The 18,368-nt window shown below is 40.5% G+C and overlaps 1 protein-coding gene across 3 annotated transcripts in view; it reads left to right on the top strand.

The window, feature by feature from the left end:
• The window catches only part of pde10a (phosphodiesterase 10A), a 115,239-nt gene that overhangs the window by 76,362 nt on the left and 20,509 nt on the right, over positions 1-18,368 (top strand). For 2 of the 3 annotated variants that reach the window (XM_072677617.1, XM_072677620.1), the window contains exons 3-7: positions 9,651-9,679; positions 11,218-11,341; positions 13,685-13,734; positions 15,641-15,781; positions 17,313-17,468. In XM_072677617.1, the coding sequence (XP_072533718.1) occupies positions 9,651-9,679; positions 11,218-11,341; positions 13,685-13,734; positions 15,641-15,781; positions 17,313-17,468 (500 nt within the window). The remainder of the gene's footprint in view (positions 1-9,650; positions 9,680-11,217; positions 11,342-13,684; positions 13,735-15,640; positions 15,782-17,312; positions 17,469-18,368) is intronic. The other variant, XM_072677619.1, reaches the window with a different exon arrangement.

The raw sequence follows: 18,368 nt of genomic DNA on the forward strand, positions 1-18,368 counted from the left end.
GGAGCCGCATCCCTGTGAAATGTGAGGGATTATGTTTTGTGTCTTATGACTGACTTTACCCTCAAAGCACACATTCCCAACACATTGACCCTCAAAGGCTGGAGCGCCACAGCCAATTGAAGATATGTAGTTTTAGCTTATTGTGTCCGTATGTCTGTGGTTTTTCTGCGTACGTTTGGAATTATTTTAAATCTCTTAATTTGGAAGTCTTCCGAGTTTGTTCTTTTTCAGGAAAAGGTTCTGGAATCTTTGGAAGGCTGCCTGGGGGTTGTTTTTGTTTAGGAACAAACCACAGTTTGTTTTTGTTTTATTGGCCTTAAAAAACAAAATACCAAAAAATAAATAAATAAATAATTATCAGAGTAGTCTATAGATTCTTACTAATTTAATTGATACTGATGGCTCTAAGCAACACACTAGTTGAGTGAGTGATCGTGTGTGTGTGTGTGTGTGTGTGTGTGTGTGTGTGTGTGTGTGTGTGAGTGAGAGAGAGAGAGAGACTTCTGAGGTGTGTGAAACTGGTGACGTGTGTGTGTGTGTGTAGTTTGGTTGTGACTAATGAGCACCCCTAGGTCCTGCTGACGTCAGTGCCCCCCTCCCCATTCCACCCTGGACCGGCCCTGTGGACCACACACACATACACATGTGAGGTAATTGATAAATCCCCAACCCTCTGTTGCACCGTCTCCAGAGGAGCAGCACAGCTGGCCTACAGTATCTAACACACTGTCCCCCCACAACACTCGCACCAACTTCCCTTTCTCTTTTCCTTTCACATATCACTCTTTCCTTCTTACTCACACTCGCGTACACAGTGAATCATGACCCAGTCATAGTCTGTCTATGGCTCTGTGGCCCTAATCACTCCTGCAATAAAAAGGGGAGCTGTAGATTAAAGAAGCTAAAATGCGCTGTAATTTAGTTACAGAGGAGAATCCGCTCCGGCTACAATATGCTGCTTGTTCTTTTCTTTGGCTGGGAAAACTTGGAAATCTGTGACAGCATTTGAAACACATACTTCATGTACACATACATTCATACATGCATGCTTCCTTCCTTAGCTGACTGAAGCTCAAACTGCAGAAAGACTTGGCTTCTTACAAAAGCATTAGTATCTGATTACAATAGCCCTTCTTAATGTGCTTAGTTTATTACTGAATAACTCTGCTAAAGACTGAAGCTTACTTTACAGAACAAGTTAAAACTGTGCCAACTCAAAAAGGCTTATTGTAATCAGTTACTTAAGAAAGAAGAACATACAGTTGCGGTTAGGGCTGTCGCGATTAGTAGTCTCTGACGCTGAAAATGCGTCAACATCCATTTTAAGCAAGTACTTCGTTAATATATATTTTTTTATGTTTTTAGTTTTTTAGGTCTCGAAAACAAACACATAACAAACACTGTCCCTCCTTATCACTACTTAACTGCTCCATTAGGTTAGTTGTTTCTGGCTCCATTCAAAGCTACAGTTCTAAAAAAACAATTAGGGCTGCAGAATTTTTCCAAAGACACAAAGCATTGGAAGTATGAGAGAACCTGAAATTAGCTGAAGTAAGCATGTAACAAAAAGGTGGGTTGTACACTGGGCAAAGTTTAGTTGCCCAGTGAACAAGCTCCCAGCAGCAGTATTGCTGAGGAATCTTAGCCCGTTCCTTATGAGTAGTGGCCTCCAGTTCACTAATAATCTTGGATTTGTGTGCTGCAACTGCCTTCTTCAGATCCAACCAAAGATTTTGAATGGGGTTCAAGTCGGGCAAGTCAGACCACTTCAGAGTCTTCCAGGACTTCTTCTGAAACCAAGCCTTGGTAGACTGTGAGGTATGCTTGGGATAACTGTCCTGTTGCAAGGTCCAATGGTGCCAAAGTGCAGCTTCCTCACGAAATGCATAGTTTTTCTACTAGCATTTCCTAATACTTGATTGAGGTCAGTAGAGTTAGAGCACCTTCAGCATTTAGCATGCACCTTACTGTCCAAACTGAAACCCAGCAATTTAGCTGCTGCGTTAAATTGTGTTGCGCTATGTAAATTGTTCTTGTTTGATGGTTTATTGTAAACAGCTAAAGGTTTGTGAATTTTACCAAAAAAATTACTAATAAACCTAATTTGCAATGGGGGTTGAGTTGCAGCTGTATGCACACATGAATGCACTGCATGTACTAGATACGACAAGCATTTATCAGTACCTCTTTGAGGCCACTAAGCATAAGTTAAAGAACGTATAGCTAACAATCATGTGAAGCATTCTACTCAACAGACTGGGTTTATTAATGTATATTTGTACCAGGCTACTATTAGTCTCATTTAGGTCTTGTTACCCATGACCTGAGTAAAGAAAGCTACCTTAAATCAGCCATATATTTAAAAAGTCATATCACTTACTAGGCCTGTCACAATAATTTACGTTAGTGACCAATGTATCAGCAATGGTGCCTCTGTGTAACCCATCGCCTCCTCATAGTTTGCCACGTATGTGAACCGTGGATTTATCGCCAAATGATAACATTATTGTGGAATGCAGTTTTACTGCTGCTGTAGTCTTTCACAACGTTTATTTAAGCAATACACAGACATTTGTGACTTGTAGTCCAGGTTCTGCACCATCGTGCACGTCGTGCACGTCGTACACATCATGTTGGAGGTCACTGTGTTTTACCGTAGAAAAGATGGTGTAAGTCCAAATGAACGCATTCCACAGCTCCGATGTGCACATTTTAGCTTTAATTGATTGGGCGAGGAAAAACCTTTAACGTGAATAAGCCGGCATGTCGACTTGACTTAAAAAGTGTTTTATTTTATTTATGTTTATTTATGTAGGATATTTAAATATTTGGGAAATGTTCTAATTCCAATGTCTGAATATTTAAAATTATTCTAAAATTATTATTTATTGCTTTAAATATAAGGCAATACATATTTAAATATTTAATTTTTAAAGGCTGTCATTCTAATATGTCTTAAAATTACAATATTATTGTTTATCAGAATTATTTCTGGGACAATTTGTCCAGAAAAAAATAGTTATACAAACAGGCCTAATTGTGATTACTCTGTGTCTTTACAGGTTATCTACCACAAGCTGGGTCTAGCGTGCTAGCGTTAGCTTGCTAGTTAGCAGCTATCTATATATACTAGCCACATGGTGTCTTTTATAATTCTTAAATGACGCAGTGCCTGTTATCATAATTCTAAAGCTAAACAAGCAGCTCATATGACAAAATGAATAAAGCTAATGTCACTCTCTGTTTATGACATGCAGAGTAATCAAGGATTTACATCACTTCTACTCAATTATGAAAAATTCCATGTCGTATGGGCATGGTATGCTCTCAGACTAGCACAGTCCTTTTCACACTGGGAGTAATTCTTTGGCTTGTACAGTAAGTGGCGACACTGAGTGTATGAAGTTAGCTGTCATTAGAAGCTGTTGCTCCGCTTCTCTTTATCTCACGCTGAAGCGAGATGTCTGTCGTTAGTTGCAACTCTGCTGAATTGAAGTGATTTAATTGGACTCACCTGGGGAGGAATTAGACATGCATTAAAAGTGTGTTTAGGACACACTGCGTGTTGAAGCCATGAGTGAAGCCAGTTTTCTGACTCTGCACAAGCTTAAATGGAGCCTGTATAGCGGCATGAGGGGAAATGGGGAAGATGGGGGGTCGAGAACAGTAAGGGAAGACTGGAAGAAAAAAGTGAGAAATAAATGAAGAAACATGAGAAAAAAGGACAACGCAGAAAAGACAAGGATAGAAAAGACAATGAAAGAAGCATGTAAGACTGAGATGGACAGAATCTTATCCTCTCCCAGGGGTTGTTAGAGATTACAGGTCAGTGAATAGAGGTTGGAGGTTGTCTTTGGACCTGCTGTGACCAGCCTTGTTCCTGATTTTCCTGAACACTAATCAAACCTAGTTTTATACTGACAATTTTAATGCTCCTCCTCAGGGCACAACCTAAAAATACAAGGACCAAAGAGATGAAATACTCATGAGTTCAGAGCTAAGCCTCAGCAGGCCTGGAGTAACGGGACAATTAGATGATGCCTGATGGACTCTTTCAGCATCTGCTTAACTTAAAAATATTAGTAAAAAAAAAAAAAATAGTCAGAACTCAAGTGCTGACGCAGGTCAGCAAAACAAGACTTGTTACTGGAGCATAGTAAATATATAACTAAGCAGAATTACAAGGGGGAGGGGGATCACATCAGCATTGTCGCCCATTTATTCCAATCACATCATTTCTTCAGGATCAGTGAATGGAAAATAGAAAAGATGCATATACACCTGTTTCCAGATAGCAGGATGTTTTAGAATTTACTTTTTAATTTGTTAATGTGATAATTAATTGGAAATACCAAATGTTCCATCAATTAAAAAACATAGTCTTGTGTTATTTATATAGAGTGTTAAGAGTTTATTCTAGAGGGGTGTTTCTCAACCTGTCCTGCACATTTTAGTAGATTTCCTGCCTTACCACACCTCTGCAACTCTGAAAGGGCTTGGTAATGAGCTGAGTAGTATTGGGAACAGGTTACGGCACTAAAATGTGCAGGGCAGGGTAGGGGTGGTCGGTATAACTGTAATACTTTATACTGCGGTATTTGAAAATGTCGATGATATCTCAAAATGAGGACAGAATTAAAAATTTTTGACTGATCCTGATATCAGATTTTTGTTCTGTGTCTGTCTAGTTTATGGACAAAAGCTTATTCCCCCATGTGCATGTAAAATGGCCAGAGGGGGGGGTTGCTGTGGAAGCTCTCTGAAAAGCCCACTGTAGTTGTGTTCATTTGAAAGGGAAAATCAAACAAACCTGGATACCAAATGTCCCTGAAAACAGCCGAAGACACTCCTAAGGCCATTGCCTCGACTATGGCTCTTAGATATGCTGCTTTATCCTCCAAACGTGTGATTTGAGTCTTAGTTAGCCGGCACACGGACTGTGCTGTGGTGTTGAGCGTGCTGGCTAACTTATCTAAGTTAGTCAACAGCATCTGAACCGGCAGAGCTGAAGCTGAGCTAGCTCAGCAAAGGCTAACTTAGCGAGTGGCCTACAGGTCCAAAACCATGGAGTAAAAACATTAATTCTAGCTTTCTGTAAGCAAACTGAACTTTGTATTTTATCATTTTTCAGTTAATAAGGCAGGTCGAGGTGGTACAGAAGCCACGTAGATGTAGAACCTTTTGCACTACTTGTGCAACTTACACTCCCTGCCCCCCTGCCTCTGATAATACTGTATACCGTACTGTGTACAGTACCAGTAATGCTTTGAGATGGTATAAAAAGTGGAAAGTGGATACAGTTCAACACTTGGGCAGGGTGCCTCCATGGCCAGGGTTGAGAAACAACGTTGTAGAAGATGGGTTTCTTTGATGGTGATGTTTCTGAGTGGGAATTCCAGGTGAATCCTTCAGGTTGTAGCCTGTAGAGGAGTTCTCGCCATTTTTCTGGCATACCCTGCACATTTCCATAGAGGCTGACCACACACACACACACACACACACACACACACACACACACACACACACACACACACACACATGCTTGTACAGACAGAACAGTAGCGCCCTCTTTCTAAACATTTTGCCTTCCAGCTCCCTCCACCCAGCCACGATAAGGTGGAGGGGCAAGAGACAAAGAGAGCGTGCGTGTGCGCGCGCAAGAGAGTTAGTACTGGGTGGTGCTTTAGGCCTGGAAGGCAGCTGATGCTGTTTATCAGCTGTGTTTGGACGGCAGCCATGGCTGCACAAAGATGGGCTTGTGTGGTGGAATCTTCTAGCGGGCAGAGATAACGCAGCACTGGCTTTACCTGCAGGAGCAGGGGGCAGCGGGGCGTGTGGCACTCACACTCGCCTGGCACCAGGGGTCTGAGGTACTACTCCTAAAAGTAAACTCTTAAAAGACAAAGAAGAGCATTCTTTGAGGGATGCCATAGAAGAGAAGAACCACTTTTAGCTCTATTAATAAACCTGTCTGAAAGAGATTTGTGAGTGTGAAGCTCTTCATGCACCTGGTACAGATGTTGCACAGATATTTGCCCCAGATGCAGACAGTCGGTTTGCTTCAGGAGATGCTAGGCTAATGTTGCTAACAAACCCTGGATTTGACTATATATTTATGCTACACTGACCGCCCACTTCATTAACACCACCTCTTTGTTTCCACACACTCTGTCCATTATATTAGCTCCACTTATGAGCACTTTTTAGTTCTGTAATTCCAGATTGTAGTCCATCTCTGCATACTCTGTTAGCCTCGTTTCACCCTGTTCTTCAATGGCCAGGACCCCACAGGACCACCACAGAGCAAGTAGTATTGGGGTGGTGGGTCATTGTCAGCACTGCAGTGACACTGGCTGACATGGTGGGAGTGTGCTAATGTGTGTTGCACTAGTACGAGTGGATCAGACACAGCAGTGCTGCTGGAGTGTTTAAACACTGTGCCTACTCACTGTCCACTTTATTAGACACTCCTACCTAGTCGGTCCACCTTGTAGATTTAAAGTCAGAGACAGAAACTCATCTGTTGCTGCACAGTTTGTGTTGGTCCTTCATCAGGTCACAGGATGCTGCCCACAGGACACTGTTGGATATTTCTGGTTGGTGGACTATTCTCAGTCCAGCAGCGATGCTGAGGTGCTTAAACACTCCAGCAGCACTGTTGTCTGATCCACTTATACCAGTGCAACACACACTGATAGAATGGAACTTCTGATATACATGAACCTGTTGGCACTAGATCTAATGCCAGGATGTGGGCTAGTGGAGTATAAAGCCCCCCCAGCATTGAGCTGTGGAGCAGTGGAACCGTGTTCTCTGAAACGATGGTGCTTCATCCAGTACTTTGGGATGTGGTAGGGTGGTGATTATCCAACGTACTAATATTACTAATGCTCTTGTCTATGAATGCAATCAGATTCTCACAGCAATGCTCCAAAATCTAAAGAAAGCATTTCCTGGACTGCTCAATTGCAGGTATAAAGGTATACTGTATGACCTACTCATACTGTAGCCCAGTTTTATGGATAACATTACATCAGCGAGCTCCAGTGCAAAATTAAACACCTAATGTGGTTTTTTTTCCAGTTTCAGACTGTAGTCAGATAACCTCTAACCTAACACTGACCTTAGAGAGGTGGCTGGCAGGCTAGGATCTATGTGCCTGAGCTAACCTGAACATTTCAGCGTCTGTATCCAACTATTGATCGATCAGCAGCTTGTTGAGTATCGGACATATTTAGCCGAGCTGACACAAGCGCTTTGAAAGTCCTTCCCCTTCTATCTATCTCTCTCTCTCTCTCTCTCTCTCTCTCTCTCTCTTTCTATCTCTCTATATATATCTATTTATCTCTTGCTCTTTCTCCTCTGCAGGGCAGTGTTGACACCATGTGCATGTTTGTCCTCGTCATCAATCATCGTGTAATATCACATGACCCTCTGTGGCACTAAGAGACCAAGAGACACTCAATGCAAATCTGAACAGTCAGGCTGGGACAAGCCTGCTGTATTACATTTTCATTCAGATGAACAAGGACAGATTTCCCAGCACCCTCAGTGACCGTGTCAGAGCAGAGAGACAGTAGACGGTGGAGTTATTATGCAGTAACTTTACATGCCATTTTAGAAACTATTGGAAAAAATTGGACGTTTCATCACTGTTCACCAAAAACAAATCCCATATGATAATACAGGTGGAGGTAAAAATATTAATCTCATAAATTATTTTGTGTGTGTGTTGTTTTTTTTTTTGTTTGTTTTTTTTTTTCCGGATGCTAGGAGGGTATGGAGACACATGTCTCCTCTGATGCATGCCAGCCCCCAACTCTTTTAGAGCTGTGCCAGCCATCACTTTAGAATGATGAGGGGAGAGAGCATCATCTACCCACCTGGAGACAGTACAGCCAGTTGTGCTCTCTCAGACTTCAGCCACTGATGGCAAAGCTGTTTAAATGTTAAGTGATTTTACTGCAAGTAATTTAGGAGCATTTCTCTCTGTCCTTTCATCATGAAATTTTCACATAATAATAATAATAATAATAATAATAATAAAAACCCTCCTTGAACATGTTGAAATGATGCAGGTGTGAAAGGTGTCGCGGACCACGTATCGCCATAGTTGGGTTCGTTTGCAGTGCACAACAGATTACGCTCTTGGTTCCTGTTTCTTCTGTAACTGTAGATTAACCCTGCACAGAAAAAGAATCTGAAGGTAATCGATTATGCTGACTGTTATTTTATCTGTTATAATCTGTTATGTTCACAAAACACTTCAGTATGTGTAAGTATGGGGAGATGCAGCCAGCGAAGCTGATGGCATGATAGCAAACTCCTTTAGTGTGCTCGCTAAACTGCAGTGTGAAGGCAAAATGTTTACACTGTATCAAAACCAGGAACAATTTTCCACTAGGGAGCACTAATAATACTTCGCTAGCTTCTGCTGTGTTGCATCGATGACACTGTCCTTGTTTTTTGTTTTATTAATGTTTTAATATAATTAAAATTTTGTTTGTTTTTATTTATTTATTTGACATTGACCAGATATTGAACATTACTAAAAGTGGTTCAGTATTGCGTATTTTTCTTAATAAATTTGGCACAGATTTCTGCTTTTGCCTGGTGTAGGTGACTTTTTTTATCTTTATTTAAGACTTCTGTAATAACTGTACACACAATTATTTATTACTAGTTTATAATGGCTGAGGGTCCATAGTATGAGATGCATTACAAGTTTGGTCATTGGCCAATTCTAAGTCGAATACTTGCTAAAATCTGATTAGCTCGATGAACAAAAGTTAAGCTTTTTTCAAATATGATTCCTACAACTCACCTAGGTACACATCTATGAAGTTTCATAACAGTTGACTTAAAAAAAAAAGAGTTTTAGCTGTATATATGCATTATTTGTGCATTATTTGTACACTATTTGTTTTATGTTGTGTCGACATATTTTTTGTTTTTACTTTTTGATGCCTATGAAAGTTCAGAACCACTATTCAGGCCACGTTTGTGAAAAGAAAACACAAAAGTAAAATAGTTTGCACTTAAAATGTGAGTTTACATTAAATGCAAATTATCTTAAAGTAGTACTAATTACAACCTAATACTTAGCACTTTAGTTTGTGTGTAGTTTAAGGTAAGAAATCAGTTGGAGAGATCAGTTTTTGTGAAAAAGAAGAAAGAAGAAATTCTTAAAATCCTAACCAAAGCAATAGTTCCAGGACCTTCAGTACTTGGACCCCTACTACTCCTACCACTAATGATGATGATAATATTAATAATAATAATAATATTAGTAAAATGACTAAGCTGTTCTTTTTGATAACCAGTTTATTTACAGATGACCTGTAAACTGGTATAAAAATATACTTTATAGACTTTTTGCAGACATATAAAGTTTACACAGTCACGTCTGCCGTGGCAGGCTGTAATGTACACTAAATCATATTACCTCTGAGTTGTGTGGGTCCTTGTGCTCGGACCTAGCTTCTTCCCATTAGAGAAGTGTTCTCCTCCTGAGTCGTCATTTAGGTGCTCTCCCTCACTGTGCTGATGAAGTAGGAAACTAAATACAAGGCTGAGAAAAGGCCTGCTGACTGAACAGTAAATTGTATGGAATTTAGAGTCATTTAGACCTTTGTTTTGTCTTCACACAGATGACCCCTCAACTAAAGAAGTCAGCAGGGTAAGTGAGGCATCGTTTTTGAACGTCATTTTTGCTGTGATTGCCGGTGTTGTAGAAGTTGACCCTGGGCTGGTGAAAGTCTATGTGTGTGACTGATTCCAGGTGATTCCTGCTATATTGTGCCCCTTAATAGAACTCTGCTAGTGCTCCTGTTTTTGATGCTAATATAGCTTTTGTCCTGATTTACCCCTAACACATCCTCAACTGTGAGGGCAAGGTTCAGGGGACAGGATAGCGAGAGGAATGAAGACGAGTTGGGACTGAAAGAAATGGGGAGACTGATTGTATATGTCCACTCCAGTTCATTAGTAAACACTTGTTATATTGAGAATGTGTACTTTATTTACATTAGTAACTATATGACCTGTACTATATGGACAAAGTGTTGGGATACACCTGTTAATTATTGAATTTAGGTGTTTCTCCTGGTCTCATTGCCACAGGTGTATAAAATGTAAGCACCTGCAGCATTATCCAGTCTGCTTTTGTACATTAGTAAAATAATGGGTGGTTCTAAAGATCTCACTGAATTCCAGTGTGCCACAGCAACTAAGCAACTGCCAAGCGTCGAATTAGGTGGTGTAAAGCACACCACCATGGGATGTTCTGTTGAGTGACACATTTACCTGGACAACGTTACCTGCTTTTGGTGGAGGAGGGATAATGCTGTGGGGTTGTTTTTCAGGAGTCCTAGGAGCCCTAGACCTTTTAGTTACCAATGAATGGAAATCCTAATGCTTCAGCCTACCAAGACATTTTGGACATGCTGTAAGCCAGGTTTTTAAAGGCATGGCTGAGTAAGTCAGGTGTGGAAAAACCTGACTGGCCCACACAGAGCCCTGACCTCAACTCTATCAAACTTGATATCAAATGTTAGTGTGCAGTATTGGATGCGTACAGGTCATGGGGTAGCATTTGTCCCCATTGCATCCCCCATACGTCAACACTGTGCTAGCCAAGCTGACCCTGCACACTGGGGACTGAAAGCCCTGGCCTTACTGTTACATAACCCCTGTACAGGCCTGCACCATCAAAGGCACTGCGAGATGAATGGAAGGGGATTTCTGCATCTATTGAGGGAAGATGGGATGAGCATGAAGAGTTCAAATATGCATGACAAAATAACTAAATACTATTGATGTGGGATACCAACATACTGTAAAGTTCAGTTAGTTCTGACCCTGCAACAGGATTGGCTAAGAGACATCCCTCCACGTTACTCATGATGACTGCTGGCACAATGTAGTGGAACTGCTTTTCTTTTTGTGTCCTCATTGTTTCAAAAGCTAATTATTCCTATGAATAAGCAAGCGGTGGTATAATTAAACTGTCCGGAATCTCACAGTATACTACAATCTGCTGTGTATTACTGTAAATTACCATAAGGAAGAAGTGTTTGTCCGTTATTTTGGGTGTGTTTTGTATGGCATTTGCCACTCTCGTCCGAATTCAGATCGGGTGCCACATTTGAGCAGTGTAAGTGGTTTGTGTGTATGTGTTGGACGGCTAGTTGCATGGTGTGTATCTCTTGTGTCCAGCAGTACCAGGACACTAACATGCAGGGCGTGGTTTATGAGCTCAACAGCTACATGGAGCAGCGGCTGGACACGGGCGGAGACAACAAACTCCTGCTGTACGAGTTGTGCAACATCATCAAAACAGGTCAGGCCCCCTCTGACCTAAACATACACACACACACTTCAGGTGAATAGGTTTTTTTAAAAGCAATAGATATTGCAAAGTATCTCCCAGTTGTTGTTGTTGTTGTTGTTGTTGTTTTTTAGGTTTTTAAATTATATTCTGATATGCAAAGTAGATGCAGAGATTTTAAATGAGATGTAAGTTGAAATATGCATGCCACTTTGACAAAGACCAAAATTGTAATGCCTAGACCCTGGGTCAGAACTTTTCCAAAACATCAAGCAGGTCTTGTTGGGTGTTCCTGTTATGTAGTGGTTAGTACTTATCAAAAGTGGTCCAAGGAAGGACAACCGGTATACCAGCAACAGGGTCCTGGGTCCCATTGATGTACATGGGGACATCAATGGGCTAGCCTGTCTGGTCATACAGGAGAGCTTCTGTAGAACTGCTGAAAACATTACTGCTGGTTATGTCTTGTGGACTCAGACCTGTGTTTGGACCTACATAATATTAGACAGGTGGTTTTGATGTTATGGTTGATGGTGTCTGTGTGTAACAAATTATTTCCACTATAATATCATAAAACAAAAAGACTAATAATTCTCATGCATAGACAGTATGCATGTAATATATGTATTCTTTAAAATAACAGGATTTTACACAAATATGAAGCAGTGTTACTAATTTCTCATGAGTGTTAATTTAGAATAGCTTCTCCATCATTGCTACTCCAGGCCTGCTGCTAGCTGCTAGTTTGGTTAAGTGGACTGGGCGGAGCTCAGGAGAACAGCGTAACTCCAGCATAAACCTAGTAGCCTTAGTGTAAAATCCTGTAATGTTAATCTACCGCCTCAGTTCACATGCTCCTTTTACTTTCAGTGGCCGTTCTGTGTTGAAGGTGTGTCCTTTAGGGCTGGTGGAAAGTGCAAACTCCACTCGACTGTAGGGGGGAGTCCAGGAGCAAGAAATCCCCATTTCTGCATAATGCTGCTTTAATAACTTACATGCAAAGATTTGTCTCTGTCTTCAGGTCCTGCTGTTCTTTATTTACTCAGGTTTTATGAATGATGGTGTGTTTTTCCTAGAATTACATTTTTAAAAAGCTCAGTATATCACATTGCTTACAGTATTGCAATATATGGGAATATACTAAACACCTGTATCGTGATGCGTATTGGAACACCAGGTTCTTGCCAATACACAGCCCTACTAACGTAACCTGCTAACGCTAATTGAAGAGGTGTGCTAAGACTTTTGACAGGCAGTTTACATATCAGCAGTGTTGTGTTCAGCGCTGTGGATTGGCCTGGCTTGGCTGTGGTTTGTTCTCAAAGCTAAAGAGCCAAATTGCCTCTGCAATATGTCTCCATTAGGCCATAGTGCGTTCTCCTGGAGCAGCAGTCCATCGGGTGTATGGGTTAATGATGCAGCACAAGAGAGAGAGAGTGCTGGGTGGTGGTGCGGTTGACCCAGGTTAGCAGGCTCTGCCCCAACGCGTGTTTCTCATCTTTCTCTCTCTCTCTCTCTCTCTCTTGCTCTCTCTCGCTCGCTCTCACGCTCTCTCTTTCTCGCGCTCTGGGTGAGCAGTGCACAGGCTGTCACATCTCATCCACCCACGCCTCGTCAGCACACTGCAGCACTGCAGAGCTCAGGGAAGCGGCCCTGCCCCCTACACACACACACACACACACACACACACACACACACACACACACACACACACACAGACCTACACACAGATGTCACCACTTGCAGATATTCATACACACGTGCAAGCAGATACACACATCGAAACGCCACTCGGTGCGAACACTCCAAACCACTCCCACACAAACAACTGTGGACAACTGTGTCCGTAAACCCATTACCATTGGTCAGACCAGTCCCCTGATTTGACCTCCTCTCTCTCATGGTACTCAAAAGTGAGTTTCAAAAGCAGCAGCATCATTGCTTCTTACTCGAGCAGCAGACATCAGTTAGCAGTGGGTTAGCAGTAGTATTGGCAAGAACCTGGCGAATACGGATCATAATGCAGGGGTTGCAGTTTGATATGTTGCGATACTCTAAGCAAGACGACATATTGCATTTTAATTTTTAATCAAATTTTAGAACAACTGTTATAGTTGACAACTGTCGGAACTGCACCGTCAACAACACACCATCATATCCATAAAATCTGAGTATCAAAAATACAACAAAAAGTTTTAACCACACCACCTCTGAGCAGATTGGATAAAAATGAGCATGGTAGAATACCTGTGCTGGGCCTGCTTGCAAAAAGAACCAGTGTCCTCCTTAGACGCTTAGAGCAGCCAGTTCATTAAAACAGACTGATTTAGATGTTTTGTTTTTTTTTCCCCACAGCCACAAAAGCTGATGGTTTTGCACTTTACTTCCTTGGAGAATGCAACAATGTAAGTAGACCTATTTTTTTTGTTTATAAGTTTTATTGATTTATTTTGCTATGATCAATAGGAATCAATAGCTGGCCTTTCACCTCTGTTTGCCAGTTTACTTTTAGTATCCTGTTATAAATTCTGTTGTGTGCTAACGTACAGTACTGTGCAGAGTGAGAGACCACCCTTCTTTTTACTTATCAGATTCTCTGTGAATAGGCCTTCACTTTCAGATTTTCAGACTTTTTCTTCTGCAGGGAGATCAAAGTTCAGAAGTACATTTACAGTTCTGATATTTTCCACCCAAGTCATCTCAAATACATTCAGTAATGATGTGGTTTGTCCCTGGTTCTCAGAACACCGGAAATATCTGCAGTTTGATTTTGATCAAATGTTCTTTTTTTCTGTTTTTCACTTTTTCTAAGTAAGGGAATGATAAGCTCCAAATCCTTTCAGACCCACAGCACTGATCTCTCTCAACGATAAAAGCTTTAAGTGCTGTTTATCACATTGGGGCAGTTTTGGTTGGTAGTGGTTGGTGTTATGTAGTGGGTAACAACACCACTTTCCCCATGGGAGATTAGGGTTTGACTCCATGGCCAGGCAAGCCTCCCAGCATAACATGATTCAAATGTAAGTCTTTGTGGATCACAAGCCTCAGCCGAATGCCATAAATATGAATGTAGATTGTACACATGTTTCACATGGTTGTTTTAAAAGTTTTATAAATTGAACATCACTAGTATTATTATTATTATTATTAATAATATTACTATTTCAGTATTTTAGTGTCTCCATATTTGCTGTATCTTGCAGGTTTATGTTTCATTGTTTTAGACTTTTATCATGAATGGACCAATTACTTAATAAAATATAATAAATGTAATAAAATATTTTTTTTATTGATTTCCATTGGAAGAGATGCAAGGTTTATATGTGAATAAAGGTCATAGACAATGCACCACATGCAACTTGTAGGACTGTGTTGAAAATGTATGGAGAAGACACATCCAACTAGGGGTGGGCAATATGAAGATATCATATTTTCTAAGCATATCGTTGATATAGTCAGTGCTTAAACAACTGTGATCTACTAGATCAATTAGTCTGGTTTCATTGGATGAAGTGCAGCACATTGTTTCTTAGTATTTAAGTATTTATTTATTTATGTATAATTATTTAGTAATTGCAGTTTTTCAGATTCCGTTGCTGCTGATGAATTTTGTCTGTGATCGTATATCATGATATTGTGTATCATGGAAAGTATTGTATTGTATAACCTGTATAACTACCTATTAAGTGGTGTTAGGCAGTCATCAAGAATACTGGAGAACCTACAAAATGATTTTTATTGAGGTTGTGCTGCGATGATGTTTTACAAAATGAAATAAAACGGCCTTTTTTCACAGCCTTTGTATGTCTATAAGTTCTGTAAATGGGGTGCGTCTCAGGAGTTTTAAAAAAAATCAGCACTGATGCATGGCTTTCTGGATTGAATCCTTGTTACTTTGAGGTCTTGCTTTCTCCAAAACTGTGAGGAATTTCCATAACATCAAACCAAACGCTTTATATCATCATGCGCCCTACTTATTAAATCTGCTCGAGTTTAAGCGCTTTGATGGTATTTTGAACGGGTAGAAAACAGGAATGAATAGGCCACTCTCTTCCCTGCTCTTCTCTAATCTGGAGGAGCATCAGGTTTACGCAAACTCATGGATTTGTCAAGATTTTAGTCTGCCACAGAGTCGCTGCATCCTCATTATGTACTTATATTCTTCTGTGGAGGACTTCAGCTGGAGCGGCGCTGAGTGATATGAATAATCGTGTTACTGTAGTAGAACTTGCTGGCGGGAGTAAGTGGTATAAACGGCATGCTGACCTCACATATTTTATTTATATATATATATATATTTTTTTTTCTCAGAGCCTCTGTTTGTTCACGCCGACGGGGGCAAAGGAGGGGCTTCCTGGGCTCATCCCCTCCGGTCCCATTGCGTTTGGGACCACCATAGCTGCTCATGTCGCCAAGACGCGCAAGACACTACTCGTAGAAGACATCATGGGGGTAAGTTTCTGCGTGCCATGTCGATTACTTGTGTATTACAGAAACTGAATGCCTAGATGATCACGCACCTGCCTCAAACAGACTTGCACTAGTGTTTTTATATGTGGTATAGCTAAAGTGCATAGTTTCAGACATTTTGGGCCTGTAGCAACAGAACTTTAAATTAATTAAAGGTAATAGTAAAAATTTTACTGTAAAGAATTGTAGTACCGAAACTTGGACACCAAACATGCCTTGGCTGCTTTGTTCTTAAATATTTAATATATTAATTTTCTCTGGTTCAAAATGTATCTAAAGTTTATCTAAAATTGTCTAAAGTTTGATATTTGTATTTGTATATACACCTGTATGAAAATGTTTGGTTGCTACTGGCCAAATGAAATATTTTTATTTTTTCTGAAGAGTAAAAAAATAAACACAACCTCTGCACCATTATAACAACCTCCAACTATTATGAAAACTCTTCTACAAATGATAATCCATTTATTTTATATATAAAAAATATATAACAATTATTTTTTATGTTGTTGTTGTTATTATTATTATTGTTATTTTTATTTTATTTATTTATTTTAATTCCTGCTGAATTCTCCCTGCACGCTAACGCAGCCAGTCTCTTTTTGCCACTCAGTGGGCTTTGCCGCAGTGGCTCCCACCACCTCTGATGTCACGTGCATACCCTCTATTAGTACTTGTTGCCCTGATTGGAAGGAGCACTTTGTGTTAGTGTGAAAATCAATCAAATGAGCTCTTGAGGTTTTCAAATTCATTTTTTACCTTGTGGAATAGGCCTATTCTGATTAAGTTCATTTTTAATAATAATAAATACTGTATGAAGCACAGTGTGTACATAATTCATGTATCATAGTACTAAATACATCTTCCCTATCTTTTTATTTGACCGATAAATATTTACATTTTTAATAAAGCACATTTTAACACACAAGGAAGTGTTGACATAATTGATACAGATGCCAGACAATAGATTGTATTTTAGTTATTGCAGTCACTCCAGACAAACTTCAGATATGTGGGGAAAGAAATCATTGTTTATTTGCACTTACCCCTTATACATCTGTATCAACTATAGGAGACTGGAGCCAGCAGATACAAAGGTTTTGCAGTATTTCAGGGCTGGAATGAGGAAACACTGCAGCATTTATGAAGCATTTTTAGCAAACAGCTTTAAAGTCATTATGTTGCTTCACCAATTTGTTATAGTTATGTAACTCTGCGGGCAGGACAACACCTGTGAGAACTGCATAACATTGCATGAAACCAGACTTATTCATGTAGAATCCTGTAATATTACTCTACCTTGTCAGTGCACGTATTTCCTTCACTTTCAGTGAGCATTCTGTACCTCTCAGCTTGTCCAGGAATGCATGTGTAAAGTAATTTGAACAGTGGTGGTTCAAGTGGGAACTCCACTTCCTGACTGTAAAAGGGGTCTAGGAGCAAGCAAAAAACAGATCACCACAAAGTTGCTTTAAGTAGCTCTGTGTGTGTGTATATGTGTGTAATTGTGCAGGATGAGCGGTTCCCCCATGGCACAGGGCAGGACTCAGGGATTCGTGTTCACTCTGTTCTGTGTCTCCCCATCCTCACCGCTATCGGTGACCTCATCGCCGTGCTGGAGCTGCACCGCCACCTGGGCAGAGAGCCTTTTAACCTCAGCCACCAGGAGGTAGACTACCGTGCTTCTGTCTGATTCTGCCTGAAATTGCTCAATGGAAGCTCAGTGAGGGCTCATCTTGGCAACTTTATCAGATACTACCATTAAACATACCCTGCATGTCCAAAAGTATTCAGACACCATTACTAATTAGTTAATTCAGCTACTTTAAGTTGCATGCATTGCTGATACAGGCATTCACACACAGCTGTATAATCTCCATCAAGACCACTGCCAATAAAACTCTAGAGCAGCTAAACATGAGCCTAAGATCAACGTGCTTAATGATAAACATCAGTTAAAGAGGTATAAACCTCCCCCCGGCCCAGCTTTGGGCTGCAGAGCAGTGGAACAGAGTTTTCTGGAGTGATGAGGCCTCATCCAATAGTTTCGGGATGAGTTGGAGTGGCGCTTGTGATTCAGAACTGACCTCGCTAATGCTCTTGCGGCTGAATGCAATTAAATCCACACAGCAATGCTCAAACAGTTAGTCTAAAGCCTTCCCCGAGACGCAGAGGCTGTTACTGCAGTAAAAGGGGAACAAACTCTCTGTTATTACCATTGATTTCAGAAGAGTAGGTGTCTACAAACCTTTTGCCATTTAGTGTATAAGAAACACTGATACCATTCATAATAGTTTGATAGGATAATAGTTCAGCCAAAAAGCCAGTGTGATTCAGAAACCCATCAGTGATCAGAAAAGCACTAGCTTTGCTTTATTGTTTGAACATAAAGTAGCTGATACAGTACCAGTCAAAACACCAGGCTAGTGTGTGGGTCCTAACTATTCCTACCACTATTGTTGTGTATAAATATTAACACAATTTAGAAAATGGTCTAAACGATGACAACACTTAGAGGAGTGTCCACACTTTTGACTGATACAGTTTAATGCAAATGTTTGAAGGACAA

The sequence above is a fragment of the Salminus brasiliensis genome, chromosome 4 (assembly GCF_030463535.1).
Source record: "Salminus brasiliensis chromosome 4, fSalBra1.hap2, whole genome shotgun sequence".
Lineage (NCBI taxonomy): Eukaryota > Metazoa > Chordata > Actinopteri > Characiformes > Bryconidae > Salminus > Salminus brasiliensis.